We start from the raw sequence: 19,321 nt of genomic DNA on the forward strand, positions 1-19,321 counted from the left end.
ACCAAAATCCATATCATTGACACCCATTCTTAGGATAATATTTGTTCCATTACACTTTTTTGGTGGATCCAAAATGTTCTAGAAGTTTAATCCTGTTGTCCATTGAATAGAATCATGTAGATTGCATTATCTGGTTTGCATATATTGGGAGCTGCAGCATTCTTTGGCTATAGCTAGTCTGCCGGTTTGTGGCAGCCAAAGCCTCTATTTGCAGTTCTCTACCGTCCAATTCTCTTATGCTACAGTTACATTAGGTTAACCTTTAACCTTTAGTCACCTCCTTTACAATCAACAAACACCATTTTGCACAATGGATTGCCATCCTTTGTGTTAACACTTTCCTCGTTCCCTTGTGTTTCAGACCTTTTGGCTTAGCCTAGTGTGCTCCGTGCATCATCCGAGATTGTTATAATGTGAAGCATTTGCTTTTTTATTCCATCATAGAAATGAAAAAAAGAAAAATTCGCTATCCTTCATTCGTTAGTGGATTTGTTGTGTTCTTTGTCACATTGATCTATTCAAATATTATGTTTGTTACATGTTAGACTATTGCTATTTACTATTATGAACCAAAGTTTGAAGTCCTGCTTGCTTGCTTCTATCACCTCTGTTTGATTACTGGTGATTGTCTTTAACATATCACCTCTGTTTGATTACTGGTGATTGTCTTTAACCTATGGTTATTTGTATTTTGAATGATGAATATGCCTTACGTTACCACTAATTTTTGAGTACCGAGAATATGTTTAAATTAAAGGTAGTTGCAAGTATCCATCACCTTTGGTGTGGCACATAATATTGTCATTACTGAAAGTCAATATCTTTACGTAATTATGTATGAAATGATGCAAGTCTAATCCAAAATTCACTAATCAGAAAACATGGGTTCCACAAACTTCTTTTTCCTAAGATTATGGTTAGAGTATGATGCGATTTTGTTGCTGAAATCCTATTAGGAAAAGAAATGTTTACTTTTTGATCCCTCTCTCTAGCTTTGATAGAATTATAGCTTAATCTGTTAAAACTTTACAACCTTTGGAGTTTCAGGTGTTTTGGTTTCATTTGAATCATGCTTAACTGTGGCTAGATGTCTTTGTAAATTAACTGATCCAATTCCATGCTTGCTGATTGCAGTAACATTTCCTCTTAAAATTTGTGCTGAGAACTAGTGAGGATTCTCTTGAAGTGCCTTCAAATCCCAAATAAGAGGACTAGTGACAAAGGTCCTATTGAGACGAAGCATCAAGCTGAAAGAAGTAAGATTGTTGTGTCAAATAAGAGTGAGCCAAAACAGAATTTGCAGCGCAGCTCAGAGACTGAGCAGAGAGTAAAAGCCTAGCCCAGCTAATTCTCTTTTTGCCTTTTTTAACTTTTAACCCTGCTCTCTCATTTTCATATTTATCATAGCAAGTCTTTTTGACAAATTATTCAAACCAACAACTACTAACCACTTGAACAAATTATTCAAATACCAATTTGGGATACAGTATTCAGTAAGCAAATAACAAAACATTAAAAAATCACACAATTTGAACAACCCCCCATGGTTTTGATGGATAATAATGAAAATTTGGTGCTGAATTCCATAGAATTGTCACTTCCTATATGTATATCTTATCAAAATTCATGCTGGAGCATTCATTTTATACAATAAGCACCAAAATAAATTAATGGCATAGATCCAATAAATTACTATGGAAAGCCAGATTACAAGCTTACCACCCAAGGCATCCTTCTATGACCACCTAGCACCTTTACGCAACTTCCAGTTTCACAATCAATTATCTTTACTGTATGGTCACCCCTGTACATGGCGAACAAACAAATTCAATCACCACATAAATCTTAAATTCAATTTGGTAAAGCTTTAATTTAAACAGTCTTAATTTTTTTTTAGAGCAGCAATTGATATAAATTTCAACAGAATCATGAAGGTGCAATTGATATATACAAAACAACACTTAAACACCAAACCTCAATTATAAATTAAAATTAGATGCTGAAAAATTATAAAAGCACTTCAAATATTACTACATACACAGCTCCTTTTAAGTGCAGTTCCTAGGCATTAACAACATTACTCATGAGCTTTTCAAAAATTCCCTGTGAATAGAATTTTGTCATTCCCGAATAGATTAAATCCACGGCATAATTAAGTTAGAGTAAAACACCTATTTGATACCTAAAAGATTAAAACCCTTATAAATTAGCTCCAAAAGATATTATATTCTCATATGCTATCTGAATGATCAATATACTAACAACTTATCATGAGGCGACCAATCAATAGTTGCATACATTTAGTTATCACCTACTGCAGCTTTTGCTTGAGCTTTCATTAGCCAAAAGTGACGAGAACTCAAGAAGCACAGAGAGAACTCAAGAAGAAACAATGCAAAATGGATTTCCATTATTAGATCAAAATTCAAAATTACTAATACTAGCTTCTTTATTTGGATTATATCTAAAAATTCAAAACTACTGATTAATAAGGTCAAAGTAACTCAATTATATCTAAAACTCCTGTATCTTAATTCTTAATTGCTTTTAACACAATCAATCAAGTAATAGTACCATATTGGTTATATTAAAACAATGATTATTTTCTTGATGGAATCTAATGGAAAAAGAAGTAATGAGGTAATAATGTGCATGAAGAAAGTAGAGAAGTGAAAGAAATTGATACCCATCCCTGGTGCACAGAGAGCAACGTCATTGTTCTGCTTTATATACCTCTGCATCAGTAAGAAAATTAAAATTCCATGGAACCAAAACCAAAATTAACAATCAAGTAGTGGCACAATCACAAAATTAACAATCGCAGGAAATGGACCAAAATCAAAATTCGATGGAACCAAAACCAAAATCAAGAAGAGAAAAACCCTAAATTCGGTAATTTGATAACAGCACATCACAAGAATTGAACCGAAATAGAACTTCCATAAAATTACTAAAAAGAAATAAGCAATAAAGAGCATCGAGTCAATTATCAAAGCCTCATGAAAGATGAAATGCTAGAAAAAATAATTAAGAGTGAATACAAAAATCGAAATCGAAAACATTATTGAGAGAGGATGTAATTAGAATAATTAGCATATAATAATCATTGAAGTAATTAGAACAAGAAGATGTGAATTTAGTTACAGATCTAAAAGTCAGAAGTTAGAATGCAAATTGAGAAGCAGATCGAGGAGGCGAAAGAACGTTACTGGATACGGAACGTTATTGTGTGTGTTCTAAACAAGGTTCTGAAAGCTAAACATGTACCACCAAGCACCATTAATCAATAATTTTAAGCTCTTTGGGTTCTTCAATTATTTGCTCCAGTAGTACGATTCCACTTGTTGCTGTTTATCTTCCTAATCATAACAGTTTTTACTTCCTGATCAATGGCAGCCTCACTTTGGTTTATTCTCTTCATTTTATTTCATAAGCTCATTGGTCAAAATCTTGAAATACTATCCGATACACAATGGTTAAGGTTTAGGAAATTGAGTACGTATATCAGAATAAACAATATGCTAATATTTATCTTCTATCATTTTATCTCCTATAAAAAGTAAATGAATTGTGTTAACAAAATAATGGATGTCTGACCATGTACAATATTCACAGTCCAGAATATAAATGAAGGTAGATTCTATGGTGCCTTTTATTGTGGTGCCTAAATTGCCTAACTTACTTTTATAAGTAAAAAATAAAATATATAAAGTAAAACTAAAATATTTAAAAGTTTATTAAATATTATTTTTTTACCTTTTTTAGTAAGTTAGGCATCATGATTTAGGCACCATAGCATTCACCATAAATGAATTGCACTTTGAAGTCAAGCTAAATGGTAGATAGGTTTTCTAGGTTCAAATTGTATTTCTCCCTCAGAACCTGCATACTAGTGCCTAGATGAGAAGCAGTTGAGCTGATCATATCCAGCAAGCACCCCAGCTCCTGCGACACCAAGAAGCATATTTGCGGTAACACCTCGGAATAGAGCTAAAAAACCCTCTTGACGAACAATCTCACGAAATGCATGCCTTGCGTTATAATACTTGTTTGGTTGTCCAGATGTTAGCATCATTCTCCGACGCAGTGTGTCAAACGGGTATGCACAAACCCCTGCTGATGTTGTAATGCTCCAACCTAAGAAGAAACTAGCAAAGAAATTTCCCTGTGGAGAAATAAATGAGAAAGGCTCAGATTAGAAAGAAGGATCATCAAAGAACTGAACTAGTGCTAAGTGACTAGTCATCTGAAATACTGTTATCTGACTTGCTAAATGCCCTGAAGATGAATACTCAAACTCAAGGGTTTGATCATCTCATGGAAACCTGCGTAATCAAGGGTCACTTCAACATTGGGCCCACATATTATTGTGAAACTGAAACAGACTAAACAGATTACTTGTCAAGATACCATAAGAATTTTCAGTTAAAGCATCAAGTATCAACTACAACTTTTCCTATTCATTGTGAAACATTGAGCTCTCCTTCAAAAATATAAGTACTTCTTACCTCGAAAGGCCCAACTAAAATGATAGGCTTCACGGTGTCATAGATCCCGAAGTACATCCCTCGGTACATTGTGATTCCCACTATTGACACCCCAAATCCCCTGTATAAGCCAACAACTCCATCACTTAACAAGGTTTTACGGTACACATCAACTAGCCCCTTAAACTGGCGCTGACCGGTAGCACGACACTCCAATGCATCAGTGCCCAATCGTGTTCGTGCATAATCTAAATGATAAAGAAGCAGTGAAGTAGTTGCTCCCGCGGCACTTCCTGAAGCCACATTTCCAGCAAACCACTTAATGTACCCATCTCTCTCTTTGGATTGCCCAAAAATGCTTTTGAAGTAACCTTTGAATGCAAAATTGAAAGCCTATAGACCAATCAACTGTTTGCTCAAACATTATTTCAAACAAACACAGAAAACCATTATTTGAAAGTTGACACACAATCACATTATTGATGGGAATATACAGCAGTAAAAACAAATAGTCTTCCATATGTATTGGCCATTATTTTATTTTAGTGCCAATACCTTGCTGATGCTATTAGACATGCATTGACAATAAAAGCACATAGAAGGCTTCCAGTGTTAATTGCAAACAAACTAGACACATTTCAGAAAAATGAGATTGGCTATTACAACACATATTTGCATCATCCCACCAAAATGCAATAGAATAACATATTTCCTCTTAGAGCAATGATAGAGTTGTCTCTGTGTGATCTAGGTCACGGGTTCAAGCGTGGAAACAGCTACTAATGTAATTATCATGTTAAACTGCGTACATTACACCCTTTGGATGCGGCCCTTCCCCGGACCCTGTGCTAACGCAGGATGCTTGTGCAGACCGAACTCAATACAAGATGGATACAAATGCAGCACATGCCAGATCCATGCTATGTTTTCTATTTCCACTTCCTTATTTTATCTATATTACTAAGAGATACATGGAAAAGCAATAAAAACTGTGGAAGATTACAATGAGCCATGACCTATTTACTTCACAAACTTGAGAAGGGTCTAGAGTTGTCTAATACCAATCAAGATGTCAATGAAGTGAATAACTCACCTGTGTAGGGAAGTATCGGATGACATTGGCCTGGTTACCTCTCCAAAAGGCAATGACACCCTCTTCTGCAAACACCCTCTTAAATCCATCACACACACCCATGTATGGTTTCTTGAGTTGCCCTCTTTTAATCATTTCAGCTTGGTTTTGCAATAGAAGTTTCACTCTCTCGATTGGTGCCGCGGCACTCTTCGATATGATTGCTGCTACCCCTCCCATTACAAAATCCTTTGAGAATCTTTCATATTGTGATGATTTCACCATTTTTCCCCCTCTTCTGTCTGATCTGAAAGGTGTAAAGAAAATAAAAACAGAATAACAAGAAAGATAAAATCTCAAAGCATTAAACTATTACATACATTCCTAGAGCAAAAACAGGATGAATTTCACAAGAGAAGAATGAGCAAGTAGAATGGAAAGCAAAATGGTTGAAAAATTTAGGATTACCAATAACATAGAAGTTGCATTCATCAAGCACACCAAGGTGGAATGAAGCCTTTAATATCTTACACTCAAGATTGTCAAACTCGCGAGTCTAAATAAACTCGTAAAACTGACCTAGACTCGACTCATAGACTTGTAAGAGTTTACCTATTACACTTTTTTTTTAAAATATGTATATATCATATATAATATATATCAAATATACGCATTCAAAATTAACAATTTCAACCTCAAAATACATAATAAATTAAAATAGTACTACAATTATAACAAGTACTTTAGAACCAAGGTTATGAGAACCGGACCAGTCAATGAACCGGTAGAGTGACTGGTTCACTGGTTCAGAGGTTCAACCGGAGTTCAACTGGAGTTCAACCGGTTTAATTAAATATTAAATAAAATTAATAAAAAACCTATATATAAAACTTTAAATATATAAATTCAATAATTTCTAACTTAATAAAATTCATAATTTTACAATTTTACATAATAAATTATTCATAATTTAGTATTAAAGGTCCACAATTTCACAATTTTAAATATTGTTCTTTAAGGAATATATTATTATGATTATGACCATTAGAGAGTAATACATATTCCTATAAAATATCCATTAGTATATAAAAATTTAAGATATAATAAAATTGAAGACGAAAAATTCATTGATAGTATACTGATCGAGTTAAATTGAAAACTAAATGACTTAATTTTCACTAAATTTATTGATGACTTTAAAACAACTAAACGAGACAAAGAATTTCCACTCAAACTGCTAGAAATTGAAGATCTTGGCAACATTGTCAAGTCAAGGCTAATTATTCAACGTCAATTCTCTTAATATACAATTCAATTATCCCTTTTTGGGTTGCTAATATACAATTCAATTGAAAAACACATTGATGAAATCTCTTATTGTGGAAAAAGCATAACTGGAAGAAAATCTACTGCATGAAGGAAGCATGCGTGGGTCATCAACATGATATGGAAGACCACTGCGTGCTCCTAAATCTCGACACTTGGCAGCTGCCTGAAATCGCCATTAGAATGCAACAAGCCTCTTATAACTAACCAAACCCTAACTAGGTTCAACAAAATCAATGCTTTTCAACAACAAAAACTCATAATACAGACAACTCAACCTCCAAATCCAAAAAATCCAGAAACAGAAAAACTAAGTGAAACAATCCAAACTAAATTCAGAATCACATTAAGCAACAACCTAACGCAGAACACAATCCGAACTCAGAATCTAGTAAAAAAAATCAAGTCAGAAGCCAGAATCTTAAAAATCGAAACTGAAGAAGCAGCGGCTTACTAGAGACACGGTGAGGGAGGAACGGCGGTGACAGTGATCTCAGAAGAGGATCAGTTTGCGACGGCGAGGCCCCGAGCAGAGATTCCAGGCGAGGCTCCGGGCAGAGATTCAGAGAGGAGAGGACGCACTTGAAGAGGATTGAGTAACCGTTCGCGTGATGTAGAGGAGAAGAGGATCGAGGACGACGATGACGATGGCACCCTCTGTCACTGCCGACGACGACGATCACAGCGGCAGGCTGGGGTGACGGTGGCTGGTGGGGCTTCACGACAAGCACAGAGACGGTGATGAAGAGAAGAGTGGTGGCGGCTGGGGGATGACGGTAGTGGCGGTGTTTGCTCTGATAGGGTTAGTTGGGTGAAATTAGGGATTCATTTTGGTGTGAGAGTGAGAGAGAAGAGAGGAGGGCAGGGACTCAAGGTTCTGAAAACCGGATCGGTCATCAAACTGCTCTATTTACTGATTCACTGGTTTATTGATCCAACCGGTCTAGCCGTGGTTCAACCGGAAAAACCGTTTCATGATAAAATAATAAGTAAATTATAAATAAACATCATAAAATATCTTTCAAATTTAAATCCCTACACAAACTATCACCAACTAAATGTAATTAATCATCAAAATATGCAAAATAATTGCAGTGCACAAGTTAAAGATAGACAATATTAACTTAACAATTGAGTCAAAAAGTAAAACAAAACAGGCTCTTTTAATTCTTTTATGCTTGTAGGCTTTAATATAATCATTAATATAATCATTATCATACAGAGGAACTTTCTTGAAGGAATTTATGGCAACCAAAATAGGCCCTACTTTTGTCTGAATGGTACAAGATATGATTAACAAGGTTAAATATTGAAGTTGGTTAATCAGACCAAACAAGAATATTTCCCAGTTGTCTCACTGAGTCCAGCCAAATGGAAAAAACATCACTGTGTACTATCGTAATTCTAGATCATATCTTACTTTCCCATCAGGCAGTGAAACAACAGACTCAGTTCCAGAAGATGTTGTTATCTTCACCACTCACCAGCTCCTAATTCCCATTTGAAAGTTGAAGCCAACACGAAATGACGAACTTCAGAAGTAAGGGAAAGAAATAGAAAATTCTAAACTATCCATGTCTTACTAATAATGAGAACAAAAATACTCAATCTCTTAAACTCAATAATTACATCAGTTATCCAACTAAATAATTGGATCACAGTTATCATAAACTGATTTCAAAGCCTAGAAGCAGAGTGAAATTAAAAACATGAAGCATATAATAAATCAAAAGATCACCAATTGCAATTTTTTTAATAAGAACAGAAGTTAAGAACAATGAAAAATGAAGAAAGATTAACATTTTTCAACCCAATTTTAACAAAGCTCATCACAATGATTAACAACAACAAAAAACACCGAAGGAACAGTGAATCAGTAATATGGGCAGTGCAATTTAAAATTTAGAAGTTATCAATTTAAAATCTATCATCAAATACAATCAGTGAGCAAAGCCAATCAACCAAGCACTGACTTAGCATTCTGTTATGATTCTGTGACTAGGAAGCAACAAATTCAGCAACAAATTCAAGTTACAGCAACAAATTTAACAAATCCTAGTAAAGTCCCGATTTACAGCAACATTTAGACAGCAACAAGGCAAATTTATTGATTAGCAATTTTTTCAGCAAAATGCAAAAATACAGGGAGAAGGGAAATATGGAGAAGAGAGAACAGGGAAGCGATGGTGCAGGGACTCACCAACGGTCGACGGCGAGTCAGCGACCACACCACGGAAGGCGACGAAGCAAGAGACAACCCCACGAGTTGCTTCTGCCGCCGGCGACGAGACAGGCGAACCACGAGATGCCAGTGACACTGGGAGGCAGAATCGAGCAGAGACAACCACGGACGACGAGCAGCAACCAACGCGCACAGCTCGAGCACTCACTGGCGGAGGGAGGCGCGAGCAGCCGAGCCAAGAGGAGAGAGGCGAGATGCGAGCACACGACGTGGAGGATCCGGTGAAAGGCCCGAGAGCATGATGACGGTAGTTCTTGAGTGCGACGGACGGCGGCAGCAATCTCCCACTCCGACAGACGGCGACGACGATTGGTGGAGGCTGCTAGGGTTTGCTTTCTTTGGTGGAGGGTAGGGCATTTGCTGCAGGAAGGAGTGGAGAAGTGGGGGATAAGTGGATAACTCGTGCAATCTTTTCCCTTTCAACAAAAGAAACGACGTCCTTTTTGTAAACCGGCCGGCTTCCGGTCCGGTCTGACCGACCGGTTACCAGCCGGTTTAGCGGTTCTCGAGCAGTTTTAAATTGACCGGTTTTTCATATTGACCGGACCATTTTCTTTGTCGGTTTTCGATTGAATCGGTTCGACTGGTCAGTCCGATCCGGTCCGGTTTTTAAAACATTGGTGTTACGCTGTTTGGGGGTGGGTTTTATTTTTTTCATTTTTCCTTTATCTAAACGACAGTGTTTCGATGCTGAAGGGGGAGAACCGAGACTTTAGAAAACCTTTCCGGTTCATTAATTAACCGTCAGTTCAATCAATTTTTTGTCAAACGGTTTTGGAAATCAATCGAACCGGTCAGATAACCAATTCTCGATTAATCGGTCGAATCGACCGGTCCGATCCCGTTTTCAGAACCTTGTTTAGAACACACACAATAACACTGTAATTTACTAAATTTGCAACTGCAATAGCTTTCAATGACATAAATCAACATCATTCTCCAACAAAACTAAAATAAATTCAACCCTTTTTCCCTTTACAGATTACAATTATGAAAAATGAATTAACAATGATCAGAATTCAGACATTCAAAGCTCAGACTATCACAGAACAACTAAAAAATTGAAGTCAGTAACAATAACAACTAAAGAATGCAGTAATTCGGTAACAAACTCAAGTAACAACAACGAAATTTTTCTTATAAAACATACCTGAATGGAGCAGAGAAGCGGCGCAATCGTGTAGGCAGAGAAGCGGCGTAATCGTGCAGGCAGAGAAGCGGCGCAGTCGTGCAGGGACGTTCGGACGTGTGCGGCTGTGCGCGAACGAACGATGGCAGAGGACACGACGAACGGTGGTAGAGACTTGACGTGCATCAAAGCAGAACAGAGAGCTAGACTGCGAGAGTACGGAGAAGCATAGCAGAAAATAGAGAGCGACGTGCGGCTGTGCGCGTAGCCGAGCAGACGAAGGAGACGCAGGCGATCGGCAGCGAATGGCGGACGGCAGAGGTCAGAACATTGAGAGAGTGAGAGTGAGAAAAGAGTGAGTGACCGAGCCAATTAGGAAAGTGGAGCCCTTTAATCCCCAAGTATGCTTGGCAACGTCCGATACAAAGCGATCGATTAGAACAACGGGTGGCGAATTGGGTAATTTGTAAAGGAAAAGTTCGATTGTAGAATAAAAAAGTTCAAAATTTAGAGAAAAGGAAGAGAGAAAAAGAAAAAGAAGAAGAACGAATTACAGTTCGGGCAGAACAAAAGAAAGTGCGGTTGTTGTGTGACGAACGGAGACAGACAAGTTGGAAATCGAATATCCTTCGCCTTTATCTCTCTTTTTCTATTTCTGTCTTAGAAAATAACAATTATCGTGCGTTCCTCCAGGCTCCACACCATAAAAATCCTATATTTTATCTATGTTCTTTATATATCCTGGCATCCTGCCAAGTTTTCTTGGTTTCGCTGCCATATCCAGTTGCTGTAGAGAAAGTCTTGTACAGCTTAATTTTAATTGTCCTTTTTTTCTGCTAGCACTAGTACAATATTACATACATTTCAATGATATTTGGTAACTAATGGGGCTATATTCGTACGATTTTTGGTTTTTATTTCTCAATGTATCTCTCAATTTGGTAGATTAATAATTAATTTGTGTGAATCTAAATTTTATTTAAAAATTTACCGTTAATCAGTAAATTATTATGGCCATGAATTCTTTACTCCTACTTTTTTGTAGGAGTATGATTAACCATCATTAAAATAATTACAAAATATATCCCTTTTTTTTTGAAAAAATTACTAATTAGATTGTGATCTCTCAAATTTTTTATTTTTTAACTTTTTTCCTTTTCTTTTTTATTTTAGATTCAGAGAACCCTAGCAGAATGGAAGTTCTAGACCCTGTACCTTACGACTTGCGGAAGAGCTATTCGTTACTATAGATGCATCTGATCTGAGTAGCGGATCATGATGCCAGGGAGTTGTTCACAGTGGAAGAAGTTGGGAAATGCTAGAGTTTTTCTTCCAATTTCAATCACTGTTATTCTCTCATCCTCTTCTCGTTCGCTTATCCTCGCCACCGCAACACACCTCAGACGACGCGAGGACTAATCCGCCGCCGCCGCGCAACCTGCTTCCACCGTCGCTGCGCAAAACCCTATTTTTGCGCCTGTGAGCTTCTCCTCCTTCCTCGAGCTTTTGCTCTGCTAGCTTCTCCTTAGCCAGTAACGTTCCTTCGCCTCCTCGATCTGTTTCTCAATTTGCATTCTAATTAGATCTGTAACTAAATTCACATCCTCTTGTTCTAATTACTTCAATGATTGTTATATGCTAATTATTCTAATTACATCCTCTCTCAATAATGTTATCAATTTTGATTTTGTATTCACTCTTAATTATTTTTTCTAGCATTTCATCTTTCATGAGGCTTTGATAATTGACTCGATGCTCTTTATTGCTTATTTCTTCCTAATAATTTCATGGAAGTTCTATTTCGGTTCATTTCTTGTGATGTGATGTTATCAAATTACCGAATTTAGGGTTTTCCTCTTCTTGATTTTGGTTTTGGTTCCATCGAATTTTGATTTTGGTCCACTCCCTGCAATTGTTAATTTTGTGATTGTGCCACTACTTGATTGTTAATTTTGGTTTTGGTTTCATGGAATTTTAATTTTCTTGCTGATGCAGAGGTACACAAAGTAGAACAATGACTTTGTTCTCTGTGAACCAGGGATGGGTATTAGTTTCTTTCACTTCTCTACTTTCTTCATGCACATTATTACCTCATTACTTCTTTTTCCATTAGGTTCCATCAAGAAAATAATCATTGTTTTAATATAACCAATATGATACTATTACTTGATTGATTGTGTCAAAAGCGATTAAGAATTAAGATACAGGAGTTTTAGATATAATTGAGTTACTTTGACCAGATATAATCCAAATAAAAAAACTAGTATTAGTAATTTTGAATTTTGATCTAATAATGTTAATCCATCTTGCATTGTTTCTTCTTGAGTTCTCTCTGTGCTTCTTGAGTTCTCATCACTTTTGGCTAATGAAACTCAAGCAAAAGCTGAAGTAGGTGATAACTATGTGTATGCAACTATTGATTGGTCGCCTCATGATAAGTTGTTAGTATATTGATCATTCAGATAGCATATGAGAATATAATATCTTTTGGAGCTAATTTATAAGGGTTTTAATCTTTTAGGTATCAAATAGGTGTTTTACTCTAACTTAATTATGCCGTGGATTTAATCTATTCGGGAATGACAAAATTCTATTCATAGGAAATTTTTAAAAAGCTCATGAGTTATGCCGTTAATGCCTAGGAACTGCATTTAAAAGGAGCTGTGTATGTAGCAATATTTGAAGTGCTTTTATAATTTCAGTATCTAATTTATAATTGAGGTTTGGTGTTTAAGTGTTGTTTTGTATATATCAATTGCACCTTCATGATTCTGTTGAAATTTATATCAATTGCTGCTCTAAAAAAAAATAAGACTGTTTAGATTAAAGCTTTACCAAATTGAATTTAAGATTTATGTGGTGATTGAATTTGTTTGTTTGCCATGTACAGGGGTGACCACACAGTAAAGATAATTGATTGTGAAACTGGAAGTTGCGTAAAGGTGCTAGGTGGTCATAGAAGGACGCCTTGGGTGGTAAGCTTGTAATCTGGCTTTCCATAGTAATTTATTGGATCTATGCCATTAATTTCTTTTGGCGCATATTATATAAAATGAATACTCCAGCATGAATTTTGATAAGATATGCATTTAGGAAGTGACAATTCTATGGAATTCAGCACCAAGTTTTCATTATTATCCATCAAAACCATGGGTTGTTGTTGAAATTGTGTGGTTTTTTAATGTTTTGTTATTTGCTTACTGAATACCGTATCCCAAATTGGTATTTGAATAATTTGTTCAAGTGGTTAGTAGTTGTTGGTTTGAATAATTTGTCAAAAAGACTTGCTATGATAAATATGAAAATGAGAGAGTAAGGTTAAAAGTTAAAAAGGCAAAAAGAGAATTAGCTGGGCTAGGCTTTTACTCCCTGCTCAGTCTCTGAGCTGCGCTGCAAAATCAATTAGCTGCAAATTCTGTTTTGGCTCACTCTTATTTGACACAACAATCTTACTTCTTTCAGCTTGATGCTTCGTCTCAATAGGACCTTTGTCACTAGTCCTCTTATTTGGGATTTGAAGGCACTTCAAGAGAATCCTCACTAGTTCTCAGCACACAAATTTTAAGAGAAAATATTACTGCAATCAGCAAGCATGGAATTGGATCAGTTAATTTACAAAGACATCTAGCCACAGTTAAGCATGATTCAAATGAAATCAAAACACCTGAAACTCCAAAGGTTGTAAAGTTTTAACAGATTAAGCTATAATTCTATCAAATCTAGAGAGAGGGATCAAAAAGTAAACATTTCTTTTTCTAATAGGATTTCGGCAACAAAATCGCATCATACTCTAACCATAATCTGAGGAAAAAGAAGTTTGTGGAACCCATGTTTTCTGATCAGTGAATTTTGGATTAGACTTGCATCATTTCATACATAATTACATAAAGATATTGACTTTCAACAATAACAATATTACGTGCCACACCAAAGGTGATGGATACTTACAACTACCTTTAATTTAAACATATTTTCGGCACTCAAAAATTAGTGGTAACATAAGGCATATTCATCATTCAAAATACAAATAACCATAGGTTAAAGACAATCACCAGTAATCAAACAGAGGTGATATGTTAAAGACAATCACCAGTAATCAAACAGAGGTGATAGAAACAGGCAAGCAAGACTTTAAACTTTGGTTCATAATAGTAAATAGCAATAGTCTAACATGTAACAAACATAATATTTGAATAGATCAATGTGACAAAGAACACAACAAATCCACTAACGAATGAAGGATAGCGAATTTTTCTTTTTTTCATTTCTATGATGGAATAAAAAATAAAATGCTTCACATTATAACAATCTCGGATGATGCACGGAGCACACTAGGCTGAGCCGAAAGGTCTGAAACACAAGGGAACAAGGAAAGTGTTAACACAAAGGATGGCAATCCATTGTGCAAAACGGTGTTCGTTGATTGTGAAGGAGGTGTCTAAAAGTTAAAGGTTAACCTAATGTAACTGTAGCATAAGAGAATTGGATAGCAGAGAACTGCAAATAGAGGCTTTGGCTGCCACAAACCGGCAGACTAGCTATAGTCAAAGAATACTGCAGCTCCCAATATATGCAAACCAGATAATGCAATCTGCATGATTATATTCAATGGACAACAAGATTAAACTTCTAGAACATTTTGGATCCACCAAAAAAGTGTAATGCCGCAAATATTATCCTAAGAATGGGTGTCAATGACATGGATCTTGGTCCAGCTCAGAGTCAATTCAATGATACACCAAAGAGAATGCAAAGCAAAGTCCCCAATTCGATTTACCCTACTATGAATTAGCAATCACTACCACTACCAAATGAGTCCCTCACTCCACCCGATGTCTTTTTGGGATGAATTTCAAGTCTTTACCAGCTGTGTGAACTCTTCTTGGCAATCACTACCTGAAGGCAAAAGAACCATGAAATGATTCGCCATAAACTAGCATCAAGCCATAACAAGAGTATAAACCTCAACCTTTGCTAGTTGAGGTTTTGACGTTGAAAAGGGAATGGTTCAACAAGGATTTGATCCCCTCATGCTCAAAGTTCAGATTTGATTGGTCTTTACACTCAATTTTGTTTCGTTTTCATGACAATAACATTCTTCCTAACTACTGAGTAGTACAGCAATATCATCACTATTATCCCCAGAATCAAGGCTGGAAGAATCAAATCCAATTGGTAATTTCTGAGTGTGGAACCTAATAGCTGTGTTGAAATCATTAAAAAATCTTCTGAAATTCAAATTCGAATCCCCTCTGCCTCCAAGTAGAAGCAGCAGAACACACACTTTGCTTTGTGACATTGAAGTGCAAGTAATTTGAAAAAGCTAAAGCGCAATTATCAGAGCCAAAGGTGAAGAACCTGGAATCAAAGGCAAATCGACCAATATGGGATACAAAATCATGGATAAGACCATGTTCTTGTTGAACACTCGCTGAATGAAACATGGTTTTTGCCAAGGTTACAACTACCATATGAATAAGCCAATAAAAACACCAAAAACTAATAAATATAGTAGCAAGTAGAGAGAGTTGACATGAGAAACACCACCATTACCACCACCAACAACAACCACAACGTGTGTTAACCATTTACAACATAGAAAGTGCGTGTGTGAGGAGGTCAAAGTCTAAGAGAGGGTCAAAGAGATTGAAGAAGTAACAGTGCAAAGAACAAAGAAAAAACATATGAAATGATGAATTGAAAAGGCATAATGATTAGGTGAAAACTCAGGTGAAATCGACTTCACGTGAAGTTGATACCTAAGAGCCGTTAGATGATTTGACTGATTTGACTAAATTTTCATCCAACGGCTTTCAGGTATCAACTTCACGTGAAGTCAACTTCACCTGAGTTTTCACTTAATGATTAACTAACCTCCAAGCGTTGAGGCAGAGTCTTGCGCGGCGGCGGCAGCAAGTTGCGGCGACGGCGAGGATATGCGAACGAGATTTGCAGCAGAGGAAGAGGATGAGAGAATGGCAGAAATTGAAATTGGATGAAAAACCTAGCAGACATGCTTCTCTTCTCTGAATGCTTCTAATCTGAAATAAAAAAAAAAAGCTAAAAACTAAAATATTTAAAGAATCAAAATCTAATTAGTAATTTTTCCAAATCTGAAGTAGTTGAGTGGCTTTATCTGGGCCTTCAAGCTAAGCATGCAAAAAAAAAAAAAAAAACACCTTACGTTTATGCTAAGGCCCTAATTGATCTTGAACTATTATTGCAACCACCTTTTATTTTCTGTCTTCTCTCACTAACTTTTCTCTCGAGCCTATCTTCACTGTCTGAATGATGTTACCATTTTCCTGTGAAATTCTACCATCATTATCTCTGTCTTGCTTTCCCCTTCTTTATTCTAAAACCGTCTTCTGTTCTAGGTTGTCCAAACCCAAATCTGAAAGAACTGAAGATGATTTGATAGCTGTTTAAGCAGTATGCGTGCATGCCCTGTTTATATATTTTGATTAGAACCGTAAAAGGTAGTTCAGTGGCTTTGCTTATTAATTATTATTAATGGTTTCTTATCGTTTGACTGTTTGTGTCACAAGGATTTCCAATAGTGTGATGATTTTAATATCGGCCACTGAGTATTGTATATTTCATTGTATCGAATGGAAGATCTCATAGCAAGTGGAATTATTTTAACAGATGGGAGCAGCAGACAAGTTTTTGTTGTTGGTTAAATTGAAACAAATTAAAGAGAGGTTATTTTGTCAAGTTACAGGAAATTCAAAATGAAAATGTATTTTACACTATACGACACATGATTAGAGTTTAGTGAAGGTCATCCAACGGCAAAAGAACCACGTGGACCACGCGTCTCTCTACTCTCTTCCTTATGTCAATGCCATTACGCATTCTACATTTTAAGTACTAAGGGGAACAAGCAAGTTTACATAACCAAAGTATGGAGCAAAGGGTTGCATCATTAATAAAAAATTACATATTGTTCATCTCAAAATATTAACCTATACTATGTATATTAAATAATTTAATTGAATACTGTGTTAACAGTCACCTTAATTAAAAAAAAAAAAAAAAGGATGTGATGTGTTAGCTTAAAAGATAAGGGAGAGGTCCAGCACATTACAAGAAACAGTGTTTGAATTGAGTAGCCACACTTTTAGGCTTTTTCTTCTTATTACTTATTAGTACTACTCCACTCCACTTTACTTGTCTCTTTCTCTTCTTCTTCTTCTTCTTCTTCAGCAATGAGGTGGAGTCTAGTGGCAGTGTTCCTCCTTAACACACTTCTCTTGCGTGTCGCAATGTCAGATCAACACCTAAAAGCTACGTCTCGCGAGCAGATCCAGTGTATGCAGTGCTCCACCTGCAACAACCCATGCAACCAACCTCATTCACCGCCTCCACCCTCGCCGCCGCCACCTGCCTCCACCAACAACTGCCCTCCCCCTCCTTCCTCCGCCGGCACTTATTACTACTACCCTCCTCCGCCACCTGCTCAGTATGTGTACTCATCACCGCCTCCTCCGGCGTCTTCTGGAGGTGGAGGCGGAGGCGGAGGCGGCGGAATCTACTACTATCCTCCGCCCAGCAACAGAAACTACCCGATGCCCCCGCCGCCGAACCCAATTGTACCGTATTTTCCTTTCTACTACTACAACCCTCCGGCGGCGTCAACTTCTACGGCGGCACCTCGGAGGGGATCGTGGTCGGTATTGGCGGGTAGTTTGTGTTGGGGTGTGGTGATGTTATTGGTCTGATAAAAAGGGAAGAAAAATGGTGGAAATAATAATGCAGATATTTGCAAGGTTATGAAAGTTGGCATAAAAATGAGGGATCGGAGTTGAAAATTGCAAGTTGGAAGCAGCTGAAATTCCCAATTTGCCCTTCTCTGAACCCATGACATCATCAGGTGCTCCTCGCTGTAATCATGCTTCTTTCTTTCTTTGCCGAATTTCTAATTGCAATATTATGTATGTACAATATGATTGAGCTGCAATTTGTTCACAATTTTCATGTAGTGAATTAGTAATAGTATCACATGTCTTTGATGTCTCTAGTCTCAAGTAATTAATGATAATAAATCAGAGAAGAGGATAGCGATTTGATTCCAATTCTGCTAAATGTTGCTGCCAACACTGTCCGATACAACATTAATTTAAGATGCAATGGGCATTGGGCAACCTATAACGAGTTAGGGGTGGTGTGTATATGCCTTATGCATGCTACTCTCAAATAAAATCGGTGGATCTTGAACACTTGAACCGTTAAACCGTTTTAATAGACCCTACTATACTATTCCTTAACGTTCCAATTATATTTTTGCTATCGACTCAATAAATGTATGTCTCTTGACACTTTATTTGACTCTACCTTTGAAGATGCAGACTTTAAGTAGCTTCACCAACTCCTTTCTCTTCAAATAATAAGTATCCATATGCAAAATAACATTCTACACATGATGAACATTATTGGTATTGCACTTTTAATATTGCTTCCTTCCAAATTCCAACCGTTTCTCGTTTCTCCACTGGGCAGTCACGGTTGCACTTGCTGTACTATCTTCGTTTTTGCCTTCACAAAAAACATGAAGCATTCAACAGTAGTTTATTGACTCTTAATTATTGCACGGTAAGGGTAATATGATCACCATCACAAAAATTCCTACTTTTGATTATCAAGTCTACTAACAGAGATTATGAATAACGTGAATAATAAATATAAATAAATTTAATTAATTTAAAATTTAAATTTTAAAATTAAAATTAACTTTTTTTTAATTTATTATTTAAATTATTCAGAAAAAACGTTGCACTCTTCTACTTTTTGTTTGATTATAAGAAAGAAATAAAAAAAAAATGTGGATAAACGTTGGTAGGAATTAATTAGCTGGAAGGCATACAAGCTATACATATAAATTGTGACGCAGAACATGGGTCCTGCCAATGGCATCCATATCCAAATTTCTTATTGACACTACTTCCAAATAAGCTAAAGCTTGGTCGGTGGTCCCTTATATACAATAGGTGTTCACTCTTCCCATCTCATGCATGGACATTATTGTCCTCGAACTTGTAATTCATCAACGGAGACCAAACATA

At 36.5% G+C, this 19,321-nt stretch overlaps 2 protein-coding genes across 5 annotated transcripts; one reads left to right on the forward strand and one right to left on the reverse strand.

Moving 5' to 3' along the window:
* Positions 1-834: 834 nt before the first annotated feature.
* LOC107614654 (ADP/ATP translocase ER-ANT1) lies at positions 835-9,524 on the reverse strand. Of its 4 annotated transcripts, XR_015902569.1 has the most exons (7): positions 9,086-9,524; positions 5,581-5,866; positions 4,509-4,880; positions 3,757-4,165; positions 2,687-2,735; positions 1,720-1,804; positions 835-1,247 (listed from the first exon to the last, which is right to left on the reverse strand). XR_015902569.1 is itself a non-coding variant. In XM_088502077.1 (6 exons), the coding sequence occupies exons 4-6, from the start codon at positions 5,842-5,844 to the stop codon at positions 3,890-3,892; spliced, it is 912 nt and encodes a 303-aa protein (XP_088358203.1). In that variant the 5' UTR covers positions 5,845-5,866; positions 7,340-7,828; positions 8,306-8,375; positions 9,086-9,524; the 3' UTR covers positions 3,528-3,889. The 4 variants fall into 4 exon arrangements, 3 of the variants coding, with proteins under 3 accessions (XP_088358203.1, XP_088358202.1, XP_088358201.1); XM_088502077.1 differs by lacking the exons at positions 835-1,247; positions 1,720-1,804; positions 2,687-2,735 and adding exons at positions 7,340-7,828; positions 8,306-8,375 and having other exon boundaries at positions 3,528-4,165; XM_088502076.1 differs by lacking the exons at positions 835-1,247; positions 1,720-1,804; positions 2,687-2,735 and adding an exon at positions 7,340-7,828 and having other exon boundaries at positions 3,528-4,165.
* A 7,004-nt stretch (positions 9,525-16,528) lies between these two features.
* LOC107614663 (hydroxyproline-rich glycoprotein family protein) lies at positions 16,529-18,336 on the forward strand. The gene has a single exon (XM_016316809.3). The coding sequence runs from the start codon at positions 17,468-17,470 to the stop codon at positions 17,978-17,980; it is 513 nt and encodes a 170-aa protein (XP_016172295.1). The 5' UTR covers positions 16,529-17,467; the 3' UTR covers positions 17,981-18,336.
* The last annotated feature ends 985 nt before the right edge of the window (positions 18,337-19,321 follow it).

Source organism: Arachis ipaensis, chromosome B1 (genome assembly GCF_059453495.1).
Source record: "Arachis ipaensis isolate K30076 ecotype BB chromosome B1, ASM5945349v1, whole genome shotgun sequence".
Taxonomy (NCBI): Eukaryota; Viridiplantae; Streptophyta; class Magnoliopsida; order Fabales; family Fabaceae; genus Arachis; species Arachis ipaensis.

What these genes read in the sequence shown, in the direction of transcription:
- LOC107614654 (XM_088502075.1), bottom strand. Translation starts at nt 5,844, where the DNA reads ATGGTGAAATCATCACAATATGAAAGATTCTCAAAGGATTTTGTAATG. An exon ending in TCCGATACTTCCCTACACAG is followed by an intron (nt 4,881 to 5,580) that starts GTGAGTTATTCA and finishes ATTGGTCTATAG; the next exon opens with GCTTTCAATTTTGCATTCAA. An exon ending in TTTTAGTTGGGCCTTTCGAG is followed by an intron (nt 4,166 to 4,508) that starts GTAAGAAGTACT and finishes ATTTCTCCACAG; the next exon opens with GGAAATTTCTTTGCTAGTTT.
- LOC107614663 (XM_016316809.3), top strand. Translation starts at nt 17,468, where the DNA reads ATGAGGTGGAGTCTAGTGGCAGTGTTCCTCCTTAACACACTTCTCTTG.